General features: G+C 39.9%; 1 protein-coding gene and 2 pseudogenes across 1 annotated transcript; all 3 read left to right on the forward strand.

Annotated features, from left to right (window-relative positions):
- Positions 1–6,803, forward strand: part of LOC104720546 — a 218,764-nt pseudogene extending 211,961 nt beyond the window's left edge.
- LOC104719479 lies at positions 10,536–13,568 on the forward strand (annotated as a pseudogene).
- Positions 18,671–19,081, forward strand: LOC109126988 (putative defensin-like protein 277). Its single transcript, XM_019231027.1, has 2 exons — positions 18,671–18,793; positions 18,870–19,081. The coding sequence occupies exons 1-2, from the start codon at positions 18,724–18,726 to the stop codon at positions 19,019–19,021; spliced, it is 222 nt and encodes a 73-aa protein (XP_019086572.1). The 5' UTR covers positions 18,671–18,723; the 3' UTR covers positions 19,022–19,081.

A 20,627-nucleotide genomic window follows, 5' to 3' on the forward strand; every position in this document is an offset into this window, starting at 1 on the left:
TGATATACGAAAGGTCACTTCTAGGTGATAGACTCACGCTCCAGGCGTTATTTGCTCTCGACTTTTGGACTCACCTTTTTTTACTCACAGGCCCAAACCTTGAGTTTTTATTGGCTCCTCATCAGACCGAAGTCTGCATGCCATAAAATTGGCTCCTCATCGGGCCTAAACCCGCATGCCACAATGTATATAAGGGAGTCTAATACTCGTCTCTCGGGTTGCCACCCTACAGCGCGCCCCCGGATCGTCATCCGAAGTCGATATACCAGCCATCCTCCCAAGCCACAAAGTCTTAGAATATGACGGTACTAGGAGAACCTAAGTTCCCCACGAGTCGCGAGCAAACAATTCTGAACACGTCTGAGTCCTATCCCTATTCAGGTTTCGTTTCCGTGGCTCGCGTAAGACAACACAATGTCCTACCAACAACATATCCCCTCACTGGAATACCCCATGACCACACAAGGCCACACAATGGCTAAACAGCCCGCCACGAAGGCCACACAATGGCTAAACAACCCGCCACGAAGGCCACACAATGGCTAAACAGCCCGCCACAAAGGCCACACAATGGCTAAACAGCCCGCCACGAAGGCAACACAATGGCTAAACAGCCCGCCACGTAGGCCACACAATGGCTAAACAGCCCGCCACAAAGGCCACACAACGGCTAAACAGCCCGCCACAAAGGCCACACAAGCCCTCCCCCAGGCTCTCCGCCACCAAAAATGGACAAATTCTAGCACTTACCACTTTTGGAAACTTTCCACTTATAACAACTTCTAATTCAGGGAACTTCCCTCCAAACACTGCCTTGCGGAAATTTTGTACCCCGAACACCACCTCATCTTGTTACTGAGTCGCACAACCAACCACCCCAAGCGATCGAGTAACAAGAGAGATGGGCTGGAATACTCCATTCCCGCTCCTGAGCTGAAGGAGGAACTTTTAACCACTGCACATGGCTCTGTGTGGTTAAAGGTGTTTGAGTTGTTGGTCGTGGACATGGGCGTTGTTGTCGTCGTGGTGGGGCGGGTTCCCGAGGCCAGCGAGTGTGTGGTCCAGAGTTCCACGAGGAGGTACGTCGTAGGATCGCAAGCATATCAGCAGGTCCCAGAGGGGATTAGCCGGTGAGCGTTCCGTGGGTGCTGTAACCCAAGTGTGGGGTTGCAGCAGGTGGAGCCCAGGGTCGAGATGATCGCTTGGCGGATCTGTTGGCGTGCTGTGGGAGCGGTTCCCGAGAGGGGTACCAGTGCAGGCTCCAATGTACCGCATGAGGAGGGGTGCAGCTGAGGGCTGCGGATATTGAGGACTATCCATCTTTTGTTAGGAGGATGGAGCAGTTGTAGATGACCGGTACGAGATTCTTCTCGAGAGGTATCGAGCCTAGAGGGGCAGATAGGTGTTCATATGCAGTTGGATCAGATACTTCTGTGTTTGATGGGTAATCCATGTTCATATGAGAAGTTGAGTGGGAAGGTGTAACATTGCATTGTTATACTTGGACCACAGGAGGAACTTTTGGTCGGGATATGTTTATAGTCGTTAAGGATTGTTGCTCCTGAGGGGATTGTGATTCCCCTGAATACCGCTCGAGGGGCTGGGTCTCCGAGACTAGCAGAGGGGATTATGTTCCCCCGAGGGGATGAGTAGTTCCCCTGATACCGAGATCTTGCGGATTGTGGTCCAAGAGTGAGACGGTATAACTCAAAGACGCTGATCTGAGAGTGAGATCGGTATGGCTCAAAGGTTGCGACCTAAGGGTGGAAGAGTTGGGAGCAAGCAATGCCTAGGACGTGAGTATAAACATAAGGATTTATTGTAGGCCTTGAGAGATTGACGGTGGTTTAATCTCGGGTTTTAGATGTGTTGACCAATGGGCCAGGGTTTTATTGACCGGAGCGGTTATGAATGTGTGGCTGTTGCACCAGGATTATGAGGCCGGTGGTGCTGGAGTCCCGGGAAGGGGAATTGCAGCAGGTTTAAGCGGGGAAAGGCATGTTTGCCAAATACATAAGTTTACGAGAAGCCTTCATGGCAGGATAATCTAATCGGTTCGACGATTTGGATTATGTTCATTGGAGATGGACAAGGTTGTTAGATTCAAGGTTTTGGTAAGCTTGCTAAGGGAAATATGGCAAGTGGTTTGAGTCGGCGGCTTGCAAAGCATTTGATGCGGTGAATCAGAATGTGCGAACGCATGGTACTTGTTTGTTTTATTACGCTCGTATTGATGATTTGTTGTGGAGAATTGCTAAGCGAAAAGCTAACTTTCTAATAAGCTATCTTGTGGAAGTTTCCCTAAGAGGCAAGTTACTAGAGGTTCTTGGAAGGACAAGAGGTGTGGATATCCGGGTGGTAGTGAGTTGATGTCAGCATACTTGATTATTAGTCTAGTAGAGCTGAGGAAGAAATTAAGGATTCTTACGTCTTATTACTTCACCGTGGGAGCATCGGTGTTGTTCGTCAAGTAAAAGGACGTAGTATGGGTATGAGTTCGTGGCGATGCCGTTTGGGTTAACTAACGCACCAGTTGCGTTTATGAGATTGATGAACAACGTGTTTCAGGAGTTTCTGGACGTGTATGTCATCATTTTCATTGACGACATCCTGGTTTATTCTAAGATTCCTGAAGAGCATGCAGTGCATTTGAGGGAAGTTCTAGAGAATCTGCGGGAGCAGAAGTTGTTTGCTAAGTTGAGCAAGTGTAGTTTCTGGCAGCGTGAGTGGGTTTTCTGGGTCACATTGTGTCTGCAGATGGAGTTTCTGTAGATCCGGAGAAGATTCAGGCTATCAGGGATTGGCCTAGACCGCTGAACGCCACGGAGATCAGGAGTTTTCTCGGGTTGGCAGGGTATTACAGGAGATTTGTGCAGGTGTTTTCGAGCAGAGCACGACCTATGACAAAGTTGACAGGGAAGGATGTCCCTTTTGTCTGGTCACAGGAGTGTGAGGAGGGCTTTGCAAGCCTGAAGGAGATGTTGACCACTGCTACGGTGTTGGCTTTGCCTGATCAGGGAGAACCCTATGTGGTTTATACAGACGCATCCAGAGTTGGTTTGGGATGTGTGTTGATGCAGCATGGGAAGGTGATTGCCTATGCTTCGCGGCAGTTGCGGAAGCATGAGGACAACTATCCTACTCATGATTTGGAGATGGGTGTTGTAGTCTTTGCCCTGAAGATTTGGAGATCTTATCTTTATGGTGCAAAAGTACATGTGTTTACAGATCATAAGAGCCTAAAGTATATATTCACTCAGCCCGAGCTGAACTTGAGGCAGAGGCGGTGGATGGAGCTGGTGGCAGATTATGATCTTGAGATAGCCTATCATCCCAGTAAGGCTAACTTGGTTGCTGATGCTTTGAGTCGGAAGCGGGCGGCTTCGGCTCAGGAGCAGGAGATGGATTCTCTGGTAGGAGAGATCAGTGCGTTGAGCTTGTATGCGGTTTCTCAGGAGCCGTTGGGTTTGGTTACAGCTGATCGAGCAGATCTGTTGAGCAGAGTGCGGTTGGGNTCTGTAGATCCGGAGAAGATTCAGGCTATCAGGGATTGGCCTAGACCGCTGAACGCCACGGAGATCAGGAGTTTTCTCGGGTTGGCAGGGTATTACAGGAGATTTGTGCAGGTGTTTTCGAGCAGAGCACGACCTATGACAAAGTTGACAGGGAAGGATGTCCCTTTTGTCTGGTCACAGGAGTGTGAGGAGGGCTTTGCAAGCCTGAAAGAGATGTTGACCACTGCTACGGTGTTGGCTTTGCCTGATCAGGGAGAACCCTATGTGGTTTATACAGACGCATCCAGAGTTGGTTTGGGATGTGTGTTGATGCAGCATGGGAAGGTGATTGCCTATGCTTCGCGGCAGTTGCGGAAGCATGAGGACAACTATCCTACTCATGATTTGGAGATGGGTGTTGTAGTCTTTGCCCTGAAGATTTGGAGATCTTATCTTTATGGTGCAAAAGTACATGTGTTTACAGATCATAAGAGCCTAAAGTATATATTCACTCAGCCCGAGCTGAACTTGAGGCAGAGGCGGTGGATGGAGCTGGTGGCAGATTATGATCTTGAGATAGCCTATCATCCCAGTAAGGCTAACTTGGTTGCTGATGCTTTGAGTCGGAAGCGGGCGGCTTCGGCTCAGGAGCAGGAGATGGATTCTCTGGTAGGAGAGATCAGTGCGTTGAGCTTGTATGCGGTTTCTCAGGAGCCGTTGGGTTTGGTTACAGCTGATCGAGCAGATCTGTTGAGCAGAGTGCGGTTGGGTCAGGAGTCGGATTTGGGGCTGGTGAATGCCTCAAAGGATGTTGACTCAGAGTATCAGGTTTTGGCTAATGGTACTATTATGGTGTATGGGCGGATCTGTGTGCCCAAGGATGAGGAGTTGAGGCAGGAGATTCTGAGAGAGGCTCATGCGAGCATGTTCTCTATTCATCTAGGAGCGACTAAGATGTACCGTGATCTCAAGAGGTACTATCACTGGGTCGGGATGAAGAAGGACGTGGCTAGTTGGGTTTCGAGGTGCGATGTGTGTCAGCTAGTGAAGGCTGAGCATCAGGTACCAGGTGGATTACTGAAGAGTCTTCCCATTCCATAGTGGAAGTGGGATATGATTACTATTGAATTCGTGGTGGGTTTGCCAGTATCCAGGATGTTTGATGCTATTTGGGTCATTGTGGACCGGTTGACTAAGTCGGCACATTTTCTGGCCATTAAGAAGACTGATGGAGCAGCAGTCTTGGCTAAGAAGTATGTTAAGGAGATAGTCAGGTTGCATGGGGTGCCAGCGAGTATTGTGTCTGATAGGGATTCCAAGTTCACTTCGGTGTTCTGGAGGGCATTTCAGGCAGAGATGGGCACTAAGGTGCATATGAGTACAGCTTATCATCCCCAGACAGATGGGCAGTCAGAGAGGACGATCAAGACGTNTGAACTTGAGGCAGAGGCGGTGGATGGAGCTGGTGGCAGATTATGATCTTGAGATAGCCTATCATCCCAGTAAGGCTAACTTGGTTGCTGATGCTTTGAGTCGGAAGCGGGCGGCTTCGGCTCAGGAGCAGGAGATGGATTCTCTGGTAGGAGAGATCAGTGCGTTGAGCTTGTATGCGGTTTCTCAGGAGCCGTTGGGTTTGGTTACAGCTGATCGAGCAGATCTGTTGAGCAGAGTGCGGTTGGGTCAGGAGTCGGATTTGGGGCTGGTGAATGCCTCAAAGGATGTTGACTCAGAGTATCAGGTTTTGGCTAATGGTACTATTATGGTGTATGGGCGGATCTGTGTGCCCAAGGATGAGGAGTTGAGGCAGGAGATTCTGAGAGAGGCTCATGCGAGCATGTTCTCTATTCATCTAGGAGCGACTAAGATGTACCGTGATCTCAAGAGGTACTATCACTGGGTCGGGATGAAGAAGGACGTGGCTAGTTGGGTTTCGAGGTGCGATGTGTGTCAGCTAGTGAAGGCTGAGCATCAGGTACCAGGTGGATTACTGAAGAGTCTTCCCATTCCATAGTGGAAGTGGGATATGATTACTATTGAATTCGTGGTGGGTTTGCCAGTATCCAGGATGTTTGATGCTATTTGGGTCATTGTGGACCGGTTGACTAAGTCGGCACATTTTCTGGCCATTAAGAAGACTGATGGAGCAGCAGTCTTGGCTAAGAAGTATGTTAAGGAGATAGTCAGGTTGCATGGGGTGCCAGCGAGTATTGTGTCTGATAGGGATTCCAAGTTCACTTCGGTGTTCTGGAGGGCATTTCAGGCAGAGATGGGCACTAAGGTGCATATGAGTACAGCTTATCATCCCCAGACAGATGGGCAGTCAGAGAGGACGATCAAGACGTTGGAGGATTTGCTGAGGATGTGTGAGTTGGATTGGGGTGGCCATTGGGCATATCACTTGAGCTTGGTAGAGTTTGCTTATAACAACAGTTACCAAGTNTACTGAAGAGTCTTCCCATTCCATAGTGGAAGTGGGATATGATTACTATTGAATTCGTGGTGGGTTTGCCAGTATCCAGGATGTTTGATGCTATTTGGGTCATTGTGGACCGGTTGACTAAGTCGGCACATTTTCTGGCCATTAAGAAGACTGATGGAGCAGCAGTCTTGGCTAAGAAGTATGTTAAGGAGATAGTCAGGTTGCATGGGGTGCCAGCGAGTATTGTGTCTGATAGGGATTCCAAGTTCACTTCGGTGTTCTGGAGGGCATTTCAGGCAGAGATGGGCACTAAGGTGCATATGAGTACAGCTTATCATCCCCAGACAGATGGGCAGTCAGAGAGGACGATCAAGACGTTGGAGGATTTGCTGAGGATGTGTGAGTTGGATTGGGGTGGCCATTGGGCATATCACTTGAGCTTGGTAGAGTTTGCTTATAACAACAGTTACCAAGTGAGTATTAGCATGGCTCCTTATGAGGCTTTGTATGGGAGGCCGTGTCGTACACCGTTATGCTGGACTCAGGTGGAGGAGAGGAGCATGTACGGGGCAGATTTTTTTCAGGAGACCTCGGAGAAGATTCGGGTTCTCAAGCTGAACATGAAGGAAGCTCAGGATCGGCAGAGGAGTTATGCCAATAGGAGGAGGAGAGATCTTGAGTTTCAGGTTGGAGATAGAGTGTACCTCAAGATGGCCATGTTGCAGGGTCCTAACAGGTCATTGACTGAGACTAAGTTGAGTCTGAGGTATATAAGTCCGTTCAAAGTGATTGAGCGAGTTGGACCAGTGGCATATAGGCTGGAGTTACCTGAGGTTATGCGTGCATTCCATTAGGTTTTCCATGTGTCTATGTTGCGGAAGTGTCTCTGTGAGGATGACCAGGTGTTGGCTAAGATCCCTGAGGATCTTCAGCCCAACATGACTTTGGAGNTGACTTTGGAGGCGAGACCAGTGAGGGTTCTCGAGAGGAGGATCAAGGAACTTCGGAAGAAGAAGATTCCTTTGATAAGAGTCCTGTGGGACTGTGATGGTGTGGAGGAGCAGACTTGGGAGCCTGAGGCGAGGATGAAGGCAAGGTTTAAGAAGTGGTATGAGAAGCAAACCACAACTTGTGCTTGCCTAGCCTGGCCCCATCTGTAGTTCGTGGCTGGAGCGGGAATGGAGTATTCCAGCCCATCTCTCTTGTTACTCGGTCGCTTGGGGTGGTTGGTTGTGCGACTCAGTAACAAGATGAGGTGGTGTTTAGGGTACAAAATTTCCGCAAGGCAGTGTTTTGGAGGAACGTTTCCTGAATTAGAATTTCTATAAGTGGAAAGTGTCCAGATGTGGTAAGTGTTAAAAAATGGAAAGTTTTATGTGAGATAGAATTTGTCCATTTTTGATGGCGGAGAGCCTAAGAGAGGGCTTTTGTGGCCTTTGTGGCGGGTTGTTTAGCCGTTGTGTGGCCTTCTTGGCGGGCTGTTTAGCCGTTGTGTGGCCTTCGTGGCGGGCTGTTTAGCCATTGTGTGGCCTTCGTGGCGGGCTGTTTAGCTATTGTGTGGCCTTTGTGGCTGGTTGTTTAGCCATTGTGTGGCCTTCGTGGCTGGCTGTTTAGCCATTGTGTGGCCTTCTTGGCGGTCCTTTGGGACAGATGGTCTTCGTGACGGTCCTTCGGGACGAGTGGCCTTGGTGGCGGTCCTGTTGAGAACATTTGTTTGGCCTTTGTGGCGGTCCTGTTTAGGACATTTGTTTGGCCTTGGTGGCGGTCCTGTTAGGACATTTATTTGGCCTTTGTGGTAGTTCTATTTAGGATATTTGTTTGGCTTTTGTGGCGGTCCTGTTTAGGATATTTGTTTGGCCTTCGTGGCGGCTTGTGGGGCAGTGAGATGATCCTTGTGTGGTCATGGGGTATTCCAGTGAGGGGATATGTGGTTGGTAGGACGTTGTGTAGTCTTACGCGAGCCACAGGAAGGGAACCTGGTTAGGGATAGGACTCAGACGTGTTCAGAATTGTTTGCTCGCGACTCTAGGGGAGTTTAGGTTCTCCTAGTACCGTCATATTCTAAGACTTTGTGGCTTGGGAGTATGGCTGGTATATCGACTTCGGATGACGATCCAGGGGCACGCTGTAAGGTGGCAACCCGAAATACGAGTATTGGACTCCCTTATATATATTATGGCATGCGGGTTTAGGCCCGATGAGGAGCCAATATTATGGCATGCAGACTTCATTCTGATGAGGAGCCAATAAAAACTCAAGGTTTGGGCCAGTGAGTAAAAAAAGGTGAGTCCAAAAGTCGAGAGCAAATAACGCGTGGATCATGAGTCTATCACCTAGAGGTGACCTTTCGTATATCAGTTGGAGGAGTGTGGGCCGTGGAGTCGGTAGCACATGAGTCCTTGACTGGGAGTTGTTCGAGATTCGAGGACGAATCTATTTTGGTGGGGGAGAATTGTAACGCCCGCGAACCAAAACTCTGCGTTTTGGGGGTGGGTGTCGATCGACACTCATGTGGTGTCGGTCGCCACTCATGTGGTGTCGTTCGACACCACTTATTCTGGTTCGATCAGATCGATTTAATTATCGATTTGAACCGGTTTGGTTTAGGAAAAACCATTAAACCAAACTAGTTAGGTGTTTTGTCGCAGAAGAGGGTTTTGGCAAGTTGTGTTTGTCATCGTTCTCTTGTTTTTGAGAGAAAAGATAGAATAACCTTGTTCTTGAGATTTTGGTGATTTTTGAGAAGATTGTTGGCTGTTCTTGGGAGATTTGAGGCTAAGGGGGAGATAGAAGCTTGCTAGGAGGGTTGGATCCGTTGCTAGTGGTCTGAATCTTCGTGCAAAGAGGTGAGTGCATGACCATGGCTAATCTAAGCCCTTGATTTCCTTGTTCTTGCTTGTTTGTTGTTGTTTTTGTGTGTTTTTTTGCTGGAGATTGGATTATACAGGTTCCTAATGATGTTTCCGGCATGGGTTTTGAGTATTGGATGATTTGGAGGAGATTGGGAAGCCAGATTCGACTCTCGGCTTCGTGCGGATCGCAGTTGCAGGTGGAGTGTCGATCGACACCAGCAAAAATGGGCATCGATCGACACTGTGGGGTAGTGTCGGTCGACACCAATGCCAGTGTCGGTCCACACTAGGCTGGTGTCGGTCGACACCTCCCTTCTAGTGTGACGATGTTCGTTTTCCTGGTTTGTGTGTTTTGTTTGTTAATTGTTTGAAACATTGGAGTTATTGTTGCTTGTGTGTATAGCCCAGTAGATGGGAAGATTGCCTCACTGAGTATTTATCAAATACTCATGCATTTCAATTTGTGTTTGTGGTGCAGGTAAAAGCAAAGTGTGACCGTGGAATCAAGGCAATGAAGAGGAAGATGTTCTAGGGACTCGATTGGATGTTGTTTGGCATTGCAAGGTTGCTAAAGTTGGGTCATTAGAAACATTGCTAGGATTGCCGGTTTGGTGTTTCTTGTTGTTTGACATTGAAATGGTTAGGATTGGATATTGGTTATTCTATGATGGATTATTATTGGTAATTTAATTGGTATTGTTATTCCGCTGTTGTTTTGTGATTGTGGTTAGGTGGCTAGTGGGTATGGGACCACTAATCGTAGTTAATTATTATTATTATTATTATTATTATTATTATTATTATTATTATTATTATTATTATTATTTAAAAAAAAATGGATCAGGTCGTTTCAATATTTTAAATGACTTTTTACAAATCACAAACTAATAACACTAAACTTTAACAGAGTTTAACAAAATCTTGATCTAATAACAACATATTATACATAATATTTAAAATCTTTAAAATTCTATTAAATTTTCCAACCAATAACTCCCACTTCAATGCTCTGATTGGTCTTTCCGTCTGTGTCAGCTTATTTTTTCTAATATAAATATTGTAACAGTCTTAGAGCTATCCACAAAAACAATCTAAGAGCAAGTTCAACGGTGATTTTTAACCGATTGTTAAGGAATGCTTATGATTAAAAACAAATCAAAACACATTAATAATGCTAAAATCGATTCTAAGTTAAGCATTTTTAGAATCGTTTAGGATCGTATATATGTCGCTCTGTCATTGGTTGGAGAAATTAACAAAACAAAAAAAAAAATCTGACCAAAGATTTTTTCTTCTTCTCTTTCGTTTCCTTCGAGCCGATCCTCCTCCTCTGAGATTTTCATCTCAAGACTCAATTTGTCGAATTGAGAGAACAGATGTGTCGGAAATCAGTTTCTAATCCGCCGTTATCACCATCCACGCGACGCCGGTGACAACTTCAACCTGATACCTCAACCGCAAACACCAATCAGGAAGTTAAAGACATCGATGAGTTTGGTTCAAGGACGCTCCAATCTTGTCCTCATGGTACTACATCTCTGATTTGAAGTTTAGATATATACTATCTTCTGAATTGAGAGTAGAAATTAGAAATTTAGGATCTACTATTGGAGCATACCATTTTACAGTTTTTAAAAAAAGTTTTTAACTTCATTATTTCTAATTGTTATAATTAAAAGCATACTTAAAATCTTTTTTTAACACTCCACCGTTGAACTTGAAAAAACTTGAAAAAATGACTAATTCCGAAATATTGTCATCCCTGATCAATCCAAGAAATGGTTTCTGCAAAGCAAACTCCACATTTTACAGTAAACGCAAACCATTGGCTCTTCCCATAAACGAATCGCTCGACGTCACCACATTCATCTCATCCCAAACACACCGTGGCACAACTGCCTTCATAGATGCTCGCATGGACCTTCGCATCAGTTTCTCCGATTTATGGAGAGCAGTGGTTGGAATATTAGGTGAGATGATGAAGAAAGAACCAAGTGGACAACGAGTGAGAAACCAAGTTACCAAAGACGATACAGCGATGTTGCTTTACTCGTCAGGGACAACAGGACGAAGCAAAGGTGTGATTTCGTCTCACGGGAACCTAATAGCACATGTGGCGAGATACATTGCGGAGCCATTTGAGCAGCCACAACAGACCTTCCTTTGCACTGTTCCATTGTTCCACACTTTTGGTTTGCTCAACTCTATTATGGCCACTTTGACGTCAGGTACTACCGTTGTTATCCTACCTCGGTTCGAGCTCGGCGAGGTGTTGGCGGCGGTTGAGAAATACAGAGCCACGACTCTGATTCTCGTGCCTCCAGTTTTAGTAGCCATGATAAACAAAGCGGATCAGATAAAGGCGAAGTACGACGTTAGTTTCTTAACAACAGTGCGGTGCGGTGGAGCACCGTTGAGCAAGGAGGTTACAGAAAGGTTTATGGAGAAATATCCAACGGTTGATGTTTATCAAGGTTACGCATTGACGGAATCCAACGGTGCAGGAGCTTCAATAGATTCTGTGGAGGAGAGTCGGAGATACGGTGCGGTGGGATTGTTGTCGTGTGGTGCAGAAGCAAGGGTTGTGGATCCGGAGACAGGCCTCGTCATGGGTGTGAACCAAACGGGAGAGCTTTGGCTTAAAGGGCCTTCTATTGCCAAAGGTAAATTAGATATAATATTTTATTTTTTTAATAAAACATGCTCCATCAAATCGTACTAGGTTTTTTTGTCATGATCGCACCAAAANAGTTCTAACATACAGTCATGCACAAAAATCACTCTAATAATTTTTTTTTTTGTGTTTGAAGGTTATTTTAGAAATGAAGAAGAAATTATTACTTCAGAAGGATGGCTTAAAACAGGAGATCTTTGCTACGTAGACGACGATGGATTTCTTTTTATCGTGGATCGATTGATAGAGCTAATCAAATACAATGTTTTTCAGGTTAAATCATATTTTCATTTTGCCACTCGGATAAATACAATTAGTTTGCCATGTTTCAAAAATTAAATCACATAATGTTTTGGATTATATAATAGGTAGCTCCAGCTGAACTAGAGGCTCTCCTACTGAATCACCCAGAAATTCTCGATGCAGCAGTTATTCCGTAAGTTCTTAATTTTTCTTTTATAATTTATAGTTCAGTTTATACCATAAAACCAAACCAACCAAACTGATGAATTTACTGAAACAAAACTAACTAGTGGTGGAGGCAATGTAAAATCATGGGGGTCAATTAACACCCATGATTTTTCAAAAATGGTTTAGATTCTAATAAAAATTTTAAATTGACCCCCTTGGTAAAATATTTTTGACCCCCATCAAATACTTATCCTAATATAGCCCAATAAAAAATTAAACCCATATAAAAATTGTATGTTATTCGGTTTGGTTATCAATTAGTTTTTTCAGTTTTATGAATTAATAGTTTTATAAAAAGGTAAAATCAGATGTAAATCGGTTTGGTTTTAGCTTGGTTCCAGTTTTTAGATTATTTGGTATATTTTACAAAACAAAAAAATGATATAAATGATATATCAATCAATTCGTTAACATAACTCAAACAAGAAGGTGGTGGGCTAGTGGTTCTAGCTTGGTGGAAGAGTCACCCTGTTGGTCCAGGTCATGATCGATTCTCTCCAATCGCAAAATTGCTAACTTTATCCATTTGGCCATATGGGTATGGGTCTATTGCTTACGGCTCATTTGCAAACCTGGCTATGACCCGTTCCTTAAGAACTAGTCTCAGATCTCCCCATAGGTCTGGGGATTTATTATGAGTTATCAAAAAAAAGTGTTAACCAACCAAACCAAAAAACAAAAACTTAATAAAAATGACAATCAAATGGGTACTTAGGTTAACCACAATTAAATAAATCATTTATTTTGATTCCGTTTACTTCCTGGTTTTAGTTTTTTTTGTCCACTGCTTTTTTTGATATATTTTGATGAAAAATATATATGATTGATGACGGTAGTAAAATATTATCTTATAAAAAATTTAAATTAGTATTAAGGAAAAAGTTAAATTTCATATACACAATTTTTTGAAATATAAAAATCAGTTGTGTTATAAAATCAAATCTGATAAAAAAAATCATGAATTTAACTTGACATCCACGCGAGACGAATTAAACTGATGACCTCACATATCCTAAACCATTTCTTTGACCACCAGAAAATCAAACAATTTTATCATCATGAATTTAACTCGTTTTCATATTTAACTGATTGCTACCACCTATGTTTTCGTGTTTTTTATTCAACATTTTCTTATTCTTCTAATCTCTATTGGTGGTTTAAAATCCTAGGTGGACGCTTTTAGGAGCTTATAGCTTCTACTTTTTATTAGTATAGATTTTTATGGTATTATAATAATTTTTCTTTTCTTTTTTCTTACAAAAAAATTCTGATTCCTATGACTAAAATTTCTGGCTCCTGTTACTGAAACTAATATAAAGTTTTTATCTGTTTCTTTGCATCACAAAAGTTTCCGGATAAAGAAGCAGGACTATATCCGATGGCTTACGTGACACGAAAACCTGAGAGCAATCTTAGTGAGAAAAAAGTTATCGAATTTATTTCTAAACAGGTGTTATTTATGACCACGACCATATATATAACTCAATTCAGTTATGTAATGTTTTGTAACTTAGGTGATGGATTTTAGTTAATATGATAAACAGGTGGCACCATATAAGAAAATAAGAAAGGTCGCATTTATAGACTCCATACCAAAGACTCAATCGGGCAAGACACTTCGCAAGGATCTAGTCAAATATGCCATTTGTAAGCTTTAAAAGAATCGATACTTTGTCATTTTTACTTGTATGATTATTTTTATCTGACATAATAACAGAGAAGTTAGAACTGTTTAGTTCGATTATGATTTATATGATCAGAACTTTCCTAGTCGAATCGTATATGTTTCTATCTTTGTGGTTGACAAATATATATTCATCACAACACTGTATATCGTGGTTTACCGGTTCGACCGCAGGTCGAGGAGGGGTCTGAAAATGCTGGTTCTATAACAAAGTAAAGTTCTGCTCTTGCTTTTATGAAGAAGAAATTTAAGATTTTTCGGTTAATGTATTAGTAAACCTTACAATGAAACCACCTTTACTGCATCGAATACCTCAGGGCACCGCAGATCAAGTTAATTAGAGTAGCCATGTTAAAAATGTAAAGCCAAGCATATAGTAATGTTAATTTTGCTTTTTTAATTGATTGATTGAATTGTTTTACTGATTACATAATTCAGGATATTTAAAAATGTACTTATTCATAAAAAAGAAGATTGAAGAGGATGAAGAAAGCTGTGATGAAAAACATCTTTATATATCAAAAGTAAAGTCATAACAAACATTAATTATCATTAAAAAAGAACCATTAATGATTATTTAATAGACTACCAATATAATTAGATTCACTACCTAAATGAGAAACCTAAAGAAAGAAAACTTTAATTTTAGTCAAAATAACAATTTTGACATGTGTGTACCTTTTTAGACTCATAAAATTTGGATAAGGGTGATTGACAAAAAAAAAATGGATAAGGGTAACCATTAAGTCTCACGTCACGTAGAAAATACATGATAACCTGAAATAAATTCAAAACATGTATATATCAAATAATGTATATATATTAATATTTTTAAAATATATTTTGTGTTTTAACCTTTTATTTGTAAGATTTGCATAATTGATTATTATTCATTTGAATAAATATTCAAATTTGGATGAAATATTTTTAATAAAATCTAACATGAATATTTTACTTTTCTTAATTATGATAACCTGAAAATATCTAAACAGAATCACAATTCAATAACACAACTTTTTATTGTCAATACAATAAAATATTAACATTGCATCATTTCTATTGAAAATATAAAAAAAAACTTAATCAATTAAAATATATGTAACGCCCACAAATCAGAATACAATAAAATATTAACATTGCATCATTTCTGTTGAAAATATATATAAAAAAATAATCAATTAAAATATATGCATCGATCGATGTATGGTCCGTTTTGTGCGGAACGACTATAGTGAAACGCGTGTTTTGTTGCGTTTTTTGGTTTGTATGTAAGCCAATAACTCGACACTTAGCCACTTTTTAGATCGTTAGTGAAGAAGGAAAAAAGAGAATAAAAGTTCTAAAGGTTTTCATTGAGTTTTGGGTGAGTTTTGGTGCAGTTCTTGAGAGTTTTCTTCTGTGGGAGTGGAGATCCGAGTTTAGAGAGCGTGTTGGGGCTTGCTGTGGTGTGTTCTCGTGCTTGTAGAGTCAGATCCGTCATTCTCAAGGTGAGTGCATTACCATCGCTTATCTGAGAATGAGATTTTCGAGTTTATATGTTTTCTCAGTGATTTGGTGAATTGGAACCTTGTTATTTGTGATTTTCGTTGTTCCTATGAAGTATATTTGGTCTTTGTGTTGTTTGTGAACGAATTACGGTTATGGAGGACGGTTTCGGGTCGATGACAGCATCAAGAATCAACGCTAGGGGCAGCTACATTGATAGATGTAAGAAGTGCATCAGTCGATGCAGTCACGAGGATTCGCAAACAATCGTGACAGTGCATCAATCGATGCATCTAGGGATTGAAGAATTCCATCGGTTGTTGCAAGGCGCGATGCATCGGTCGATGTAGGGGAGGTGCATCGGTCGACACGAGGCGTGTGTCAGTCGATGCAGTTCTCAACTTACGTGTATGTTATGGCTTGGTTGGATATGATTATTGTGGTTGTTGTTTGTGTTTAGAGTTCTTATTGCTTGTGTGTATAGCCTAGTAGATTGGAACATTGACCCTAACCAAGCTTATGCTCCTTTATCATGGTTCTGTGCACAGCTTCAAGCTCCATGTACAATGCCATGCGTTGTGCCCTACAGCCGCCACCAACGTACCAACAGCTTTTGTTCGTGTTTGTGCTTTCTACAATATGTCTGTTTATTCAACCCTAGCATCCTTTATATAGTGAAACCCTAGAGCTTATGTCGGTTTATCCTTGCAGACTACACAACCCGGATCATGTATGGGCTACACACCTTGTGTTGATTCTAGGCCAAATAAGCCCATATGAAGCAAACATTTACAACAAACTCCACATTTTGCTTCATTTGGTCCAACTCACAAAATCCCCTTTGTGTTGATTCTTTCGTGAGAAGAAAAAAAATCTTGTCTTCTCCTGTAGAACCAGCAACTCCCAATGATCGTTATATTTGTCCACCTTAGGAATTTTTCAACTTCATCTTCAGAAACTTCAAGAGATTCGCGACTCTCCCTCAAGCTTCCTTCTCATGATGACTGTAATCCCACTTGTAGACAAACTCAGACAACTGAATCTGAGATCTCAAGAAACCCTTACAACCTTGATGCATTGATAATCAATACATAACACAACTAACATTGACTGTTCTTTTGTGTCTTCTAATGCCATCCTCTGACATTTCTCTGAAATTCCTAGCACCTATCAAATCCTTACACTGTGTCATGACTGTTTCTATGTTCAAACTTTCTGAAATTTCAGTCTGTGAAGCCATAAAGCTTCACCCTTGTTCTTGTCAGCAGCTCTAAATCGCTTACGATGCTCTTCAACTGTCCTAACAAGTTCGTGTAACTCCTTACACGAATCATCTTCTTCAACCTTGTTTCTCCTTCTCTTAGAAACACTTATGAAGATCTTTACTTGATTCTCCTATTTCTCACAACAGCTCCACCTAGAACCAGAACTTCTGATTTACCCACAAGTAACACCTAAATTGCTTGTAGAACCTTGATCTCTGCATCTGCCTGCGCTGTGCCCTACAGCCGCGACCAACGTACCAACAGCTTCTGTGCGTGTATGTGGTTTCTGCAATATGTCTATTTCTTCAACCCTAGCTTCCTTTATATAGTGAAATCCTAGAACTTATGTCGGTTTACCATTGCAGATTACACAACCCGAATCCTGTATAGACTACATACCAATATAGGTCCAGTTCATGAATCAAGCCAAATAAGCCCATATAAAACAAACATTTACAACATTTGATTTTCTTGATACCATACATTCTGGTTTTTAGTACCGTATAGTTTTCCATGCGTTAGTTTGGTAAAATTTACATCTATTGGTACGGAGGTGGCAAAAAAGAGGCCATGCAAATATTGTATGTGTGAATAGAGTTGCACCTGCTCATTAATATTACAAAGAGAGTAGTAGAAGGATAATATATAATATTGGATATCCACCGAAAATGTGTTCGTCGTAATGTATTTGTCATTTGTCAAACTTGTTTTTTTTTTTACTGTTCAACTGACCTTTTTGGAGAATTTTTTGGTGTTTTGGTTCTTCAATTAGCGTGCGTGATTTAGCTTCAAGAACCAACCATATATATTATATAGTATTTTCTTCAATGTAAAAATATTTGTATTACTATGTTAAACATTGTCAAGTATAAAGTTGGAAGAATTTTAATCATATAATTTAATGATTTATGTAGGTTTATAATTTTAAAATAATGCATTTAATGTAATGAAAAATTCAATTTAAATTTGGAAAAGAAGAGTCAAAGTACATAGTAATTTGGTAACATTACATATTATATATATCCTATGTGTGTATCAATTGGTTTTAAGTAAATAAGAATAAGTAGTATTTGAAATGAATGAAAGTGTTTGAAGAAAAGGATAGTAATATTCTTTTTAATGCGAGAATAAATTATGGGATTACCACATAAGCAGACAACTCTCTAATATATAGAAGATTCTTATTTAGATTGAACATATTTATTAAGAAAAAAAACAAATACCCTACAATAGCACTAAAACAAGTTTTATTGAATATATAACATACATTCCACAAATCCCAAAAATAGCACTAATAGACACATTTACAATATTTTAAACTAATTTTTAGAATTTGTTTTCTTAGGTTTGGGTTCTCTATATTACATTTAGTTTATAATTTTGAGAGACTAGGGTTTAGGATTTAGAAATAAGGGTTTAATTTTAAAACATGTGTTATTTTTGAAACTTTAGAGAGATAAAGTGGTAAATTTGGAAAAAGAACTTATTTTTGTGCTATTTGTGAGAATTGCCCTAAAACAAAACTGTTTTAATAAAGTTATAAGATTGATAAATTTGTTTAATGTGACACAATTAATCATTTCTTTATATGAAAAGGATTGTATAAGTTTAGATCATGTATCAATATATAATTTCAGATTTTTTTCTATAATTTAGAAAACAAAATCTGATATTGAATTATGATTTTTGTATATATCTATTAAAAAATACTATACATATCAGATTAAATTATTTATGTTTTGCACCATTATTTTGATCATAAGTGAATCTCCTCAATTATCTTCTTTTTCGCCTCTACTAGAAGAGAGACATCCATTACTATTTAATTATCCAATACAAGTTTTGACACTAGTTCTTTTCCAAGTACAAAACCGCGAAACCATTTTCCAATTACAGAACCACAAAACAAAGAATCAAAATCAGAACGTCTTTCAACGGCTCAGACTAAACAGAAGAAGGAAAACTTGCACCAATTTGTACTCCTTACTCTAGCTATTCCGGTCAGATTATTATATAGAGTTTCCTATTCATAACTATTAATGACATCAGTTTTAATAAAAAATATATATTTCGGGTCTAAAGTCATTTTTCAAATTTATGTTTTGGTTTAGTAAACAAGATATATTAGAGTAATTGAGGACCTTTTATGTGCTATTCAATGTAATTTTATATTTATTTATTTCTATATTTTAATTTTGACTAAGCTATTAGAACTGGCCTAATTTGTGCAAGACTTTTATAAGAGATATCATATGTTGACTTCTTGCAATCTCAAATGGTATATAAAAAGGGAGATTACCAATTGCTCTAAAACCAGAAAAAAAAAACAAAAAAAAACTTAGATTAATTTAGAGAAAAACAGCTACAAATACAATAATAATGTCGGAACAAAAAATTCAACTTGCTTCTCTTCTGTTACTTATTTGTCTCATTTTTCCTCAATCAAATGGTTATATTTTCGATCTCTGTTTCTTCATATAAAAAATATATTTAGAAAACTGAGTTAATTCATATTTTTTTTCCAGCAAAACAATGCATCTTCGAAGGCCAATGTGTAACTGTTGAAGACTGCAACAACATATGCAAAAGCGGGGAAGATCCATTCTTGTGCATGCGTTCAGGCCCAAATAGAGGCAAATGTTGTTGTTTGAAGAAAGATGGTTTTGTAATAGAATGATATATTCATATATTTTGTATATCAACACCTATCATAATATTTAAAACTAATAAGATAATAGTTATCAATTGCAAATTTTTTCACAGAAGTATGATAATTAATTACCATCATATACAAAAAGTTGAAAATATAAAAAACTATCATTGATGCTTTGTTTCTCCCATCTAAATTCAACCCCACACATTTCTCAGTAACCTTCCTCTTCATTACAAGTGAATCAATAGACTTCTAAAAATGAACAATTCTTGGGTTCACTCCTAAGATGAACTCCTTTATTCACTTCTCCTTATTTTAACCAATATAAATATGAATCTTAACCACTTCATTTGTAAACCCAAACCAACATATAATTTTGTTTTAATTATAAAATCTAAACCCTAACCACTTTATTTGTAAACCCAAACGGACATATAATTTCGTTTTAATTATAAAATCTAAACCTTAATCACCTTATTTGTAAACCCAAACCGAGACATAATTTCATTCTAATTGTAAAATATAAACCGAACCAATAATTAACTTTCCTTAATTAAAAGTATACAGAATTTGTTTTCTTAATTTGTTTTGCTTTTTAATTTAATTTTTTATTTATTTTTTAAATGAAATAATTTATACACGATTTTAATTGGTTGAAAAGAAGAAAGTGAACAAAGGGGTTTACCTTAGGAGTGAACCTAAGTATTTTTCTCTAAAAATATGTGATGTGCATTTCTATGACTACGAAAGTTAGAAATGTTATACTATGACTTTCACGGCCAATATTTATATTCTATAAATACTATGATATAGAATATAACATGTGGCATAAAACACATGCTTTGACTGTTTTATGGATGGGGGCGGGGCTGATGACCTTCGAACTATATCATGCTATTGTTAATTGCTAATTGCAGACATTAACACGAATGTATACATGATTTCAGCTCGAAAAAAAGTGAGAGAGTAGAATTACATTTCGAGTACTATATAGTATGGACACTTTCCTCGTAACTGAACAAAGACTTTGAATGGCAAGTGCTCACATGAGAATATATGTTTCTTTTACACGGAAAATGAAATCTTGGGAATTAAATATTGACATCTATATAGTCGAGGTTCTTTAGAACAAAAATTAAGCAAGATTCAATAAAGGATATAGGTAATTTTCGTCGGAGACGAACACAACCCAAAAATAGATATCAGTTTGACAAGAACCTACTAGAGAATGAATCTATAGATGTCCATAGATTTATTAAGGCTATAAAAAGTACTCAAAAACCTAAATTATTGTAATATCTGCGAACCAAAATGTGAGTTTCGGGAAGGGGTGTTGATCGACACCATAGGGATGTCGGTCGACACCAATAATTTCTGGTTCGACCAGTTCGATTTAATTGTCGATTTGGATCAGTTTGGTTTAAGGAAAACCATAAAACCAAGTATTTAAGGAGAAAAGTCGACCTAGATCGTGTTTTTGTCGTTTACGCCGCTTGAGAGAGAGAGAAAGAAGAGAAGACAGTATTCTTGAAGTTTTGGAAGAGATTGTGAGATTTCTTGGCTGTTCTTGGGAGATCTGAGGCTAGGAGCATGTTAGGAGCTTGCTAGGAGGGTTGGGTTTGTTGCTGTT

The sequence above is a fragment of the Camelina sativa genome, chromosome 10 (genome assembly GCF_000633955.1).
Source record: "Camelina sativa cultivar DH55 chromosome 10, Cs, whole genome shotgun sequence".
Classification (NCBI taxonomy): domain Eukaryota; kingdom Viridiplantae; phylum Streptophyta; class Magnoliopsida; order Brassicales; family Brassicaceae; genus Camelina; species Camelina sativa.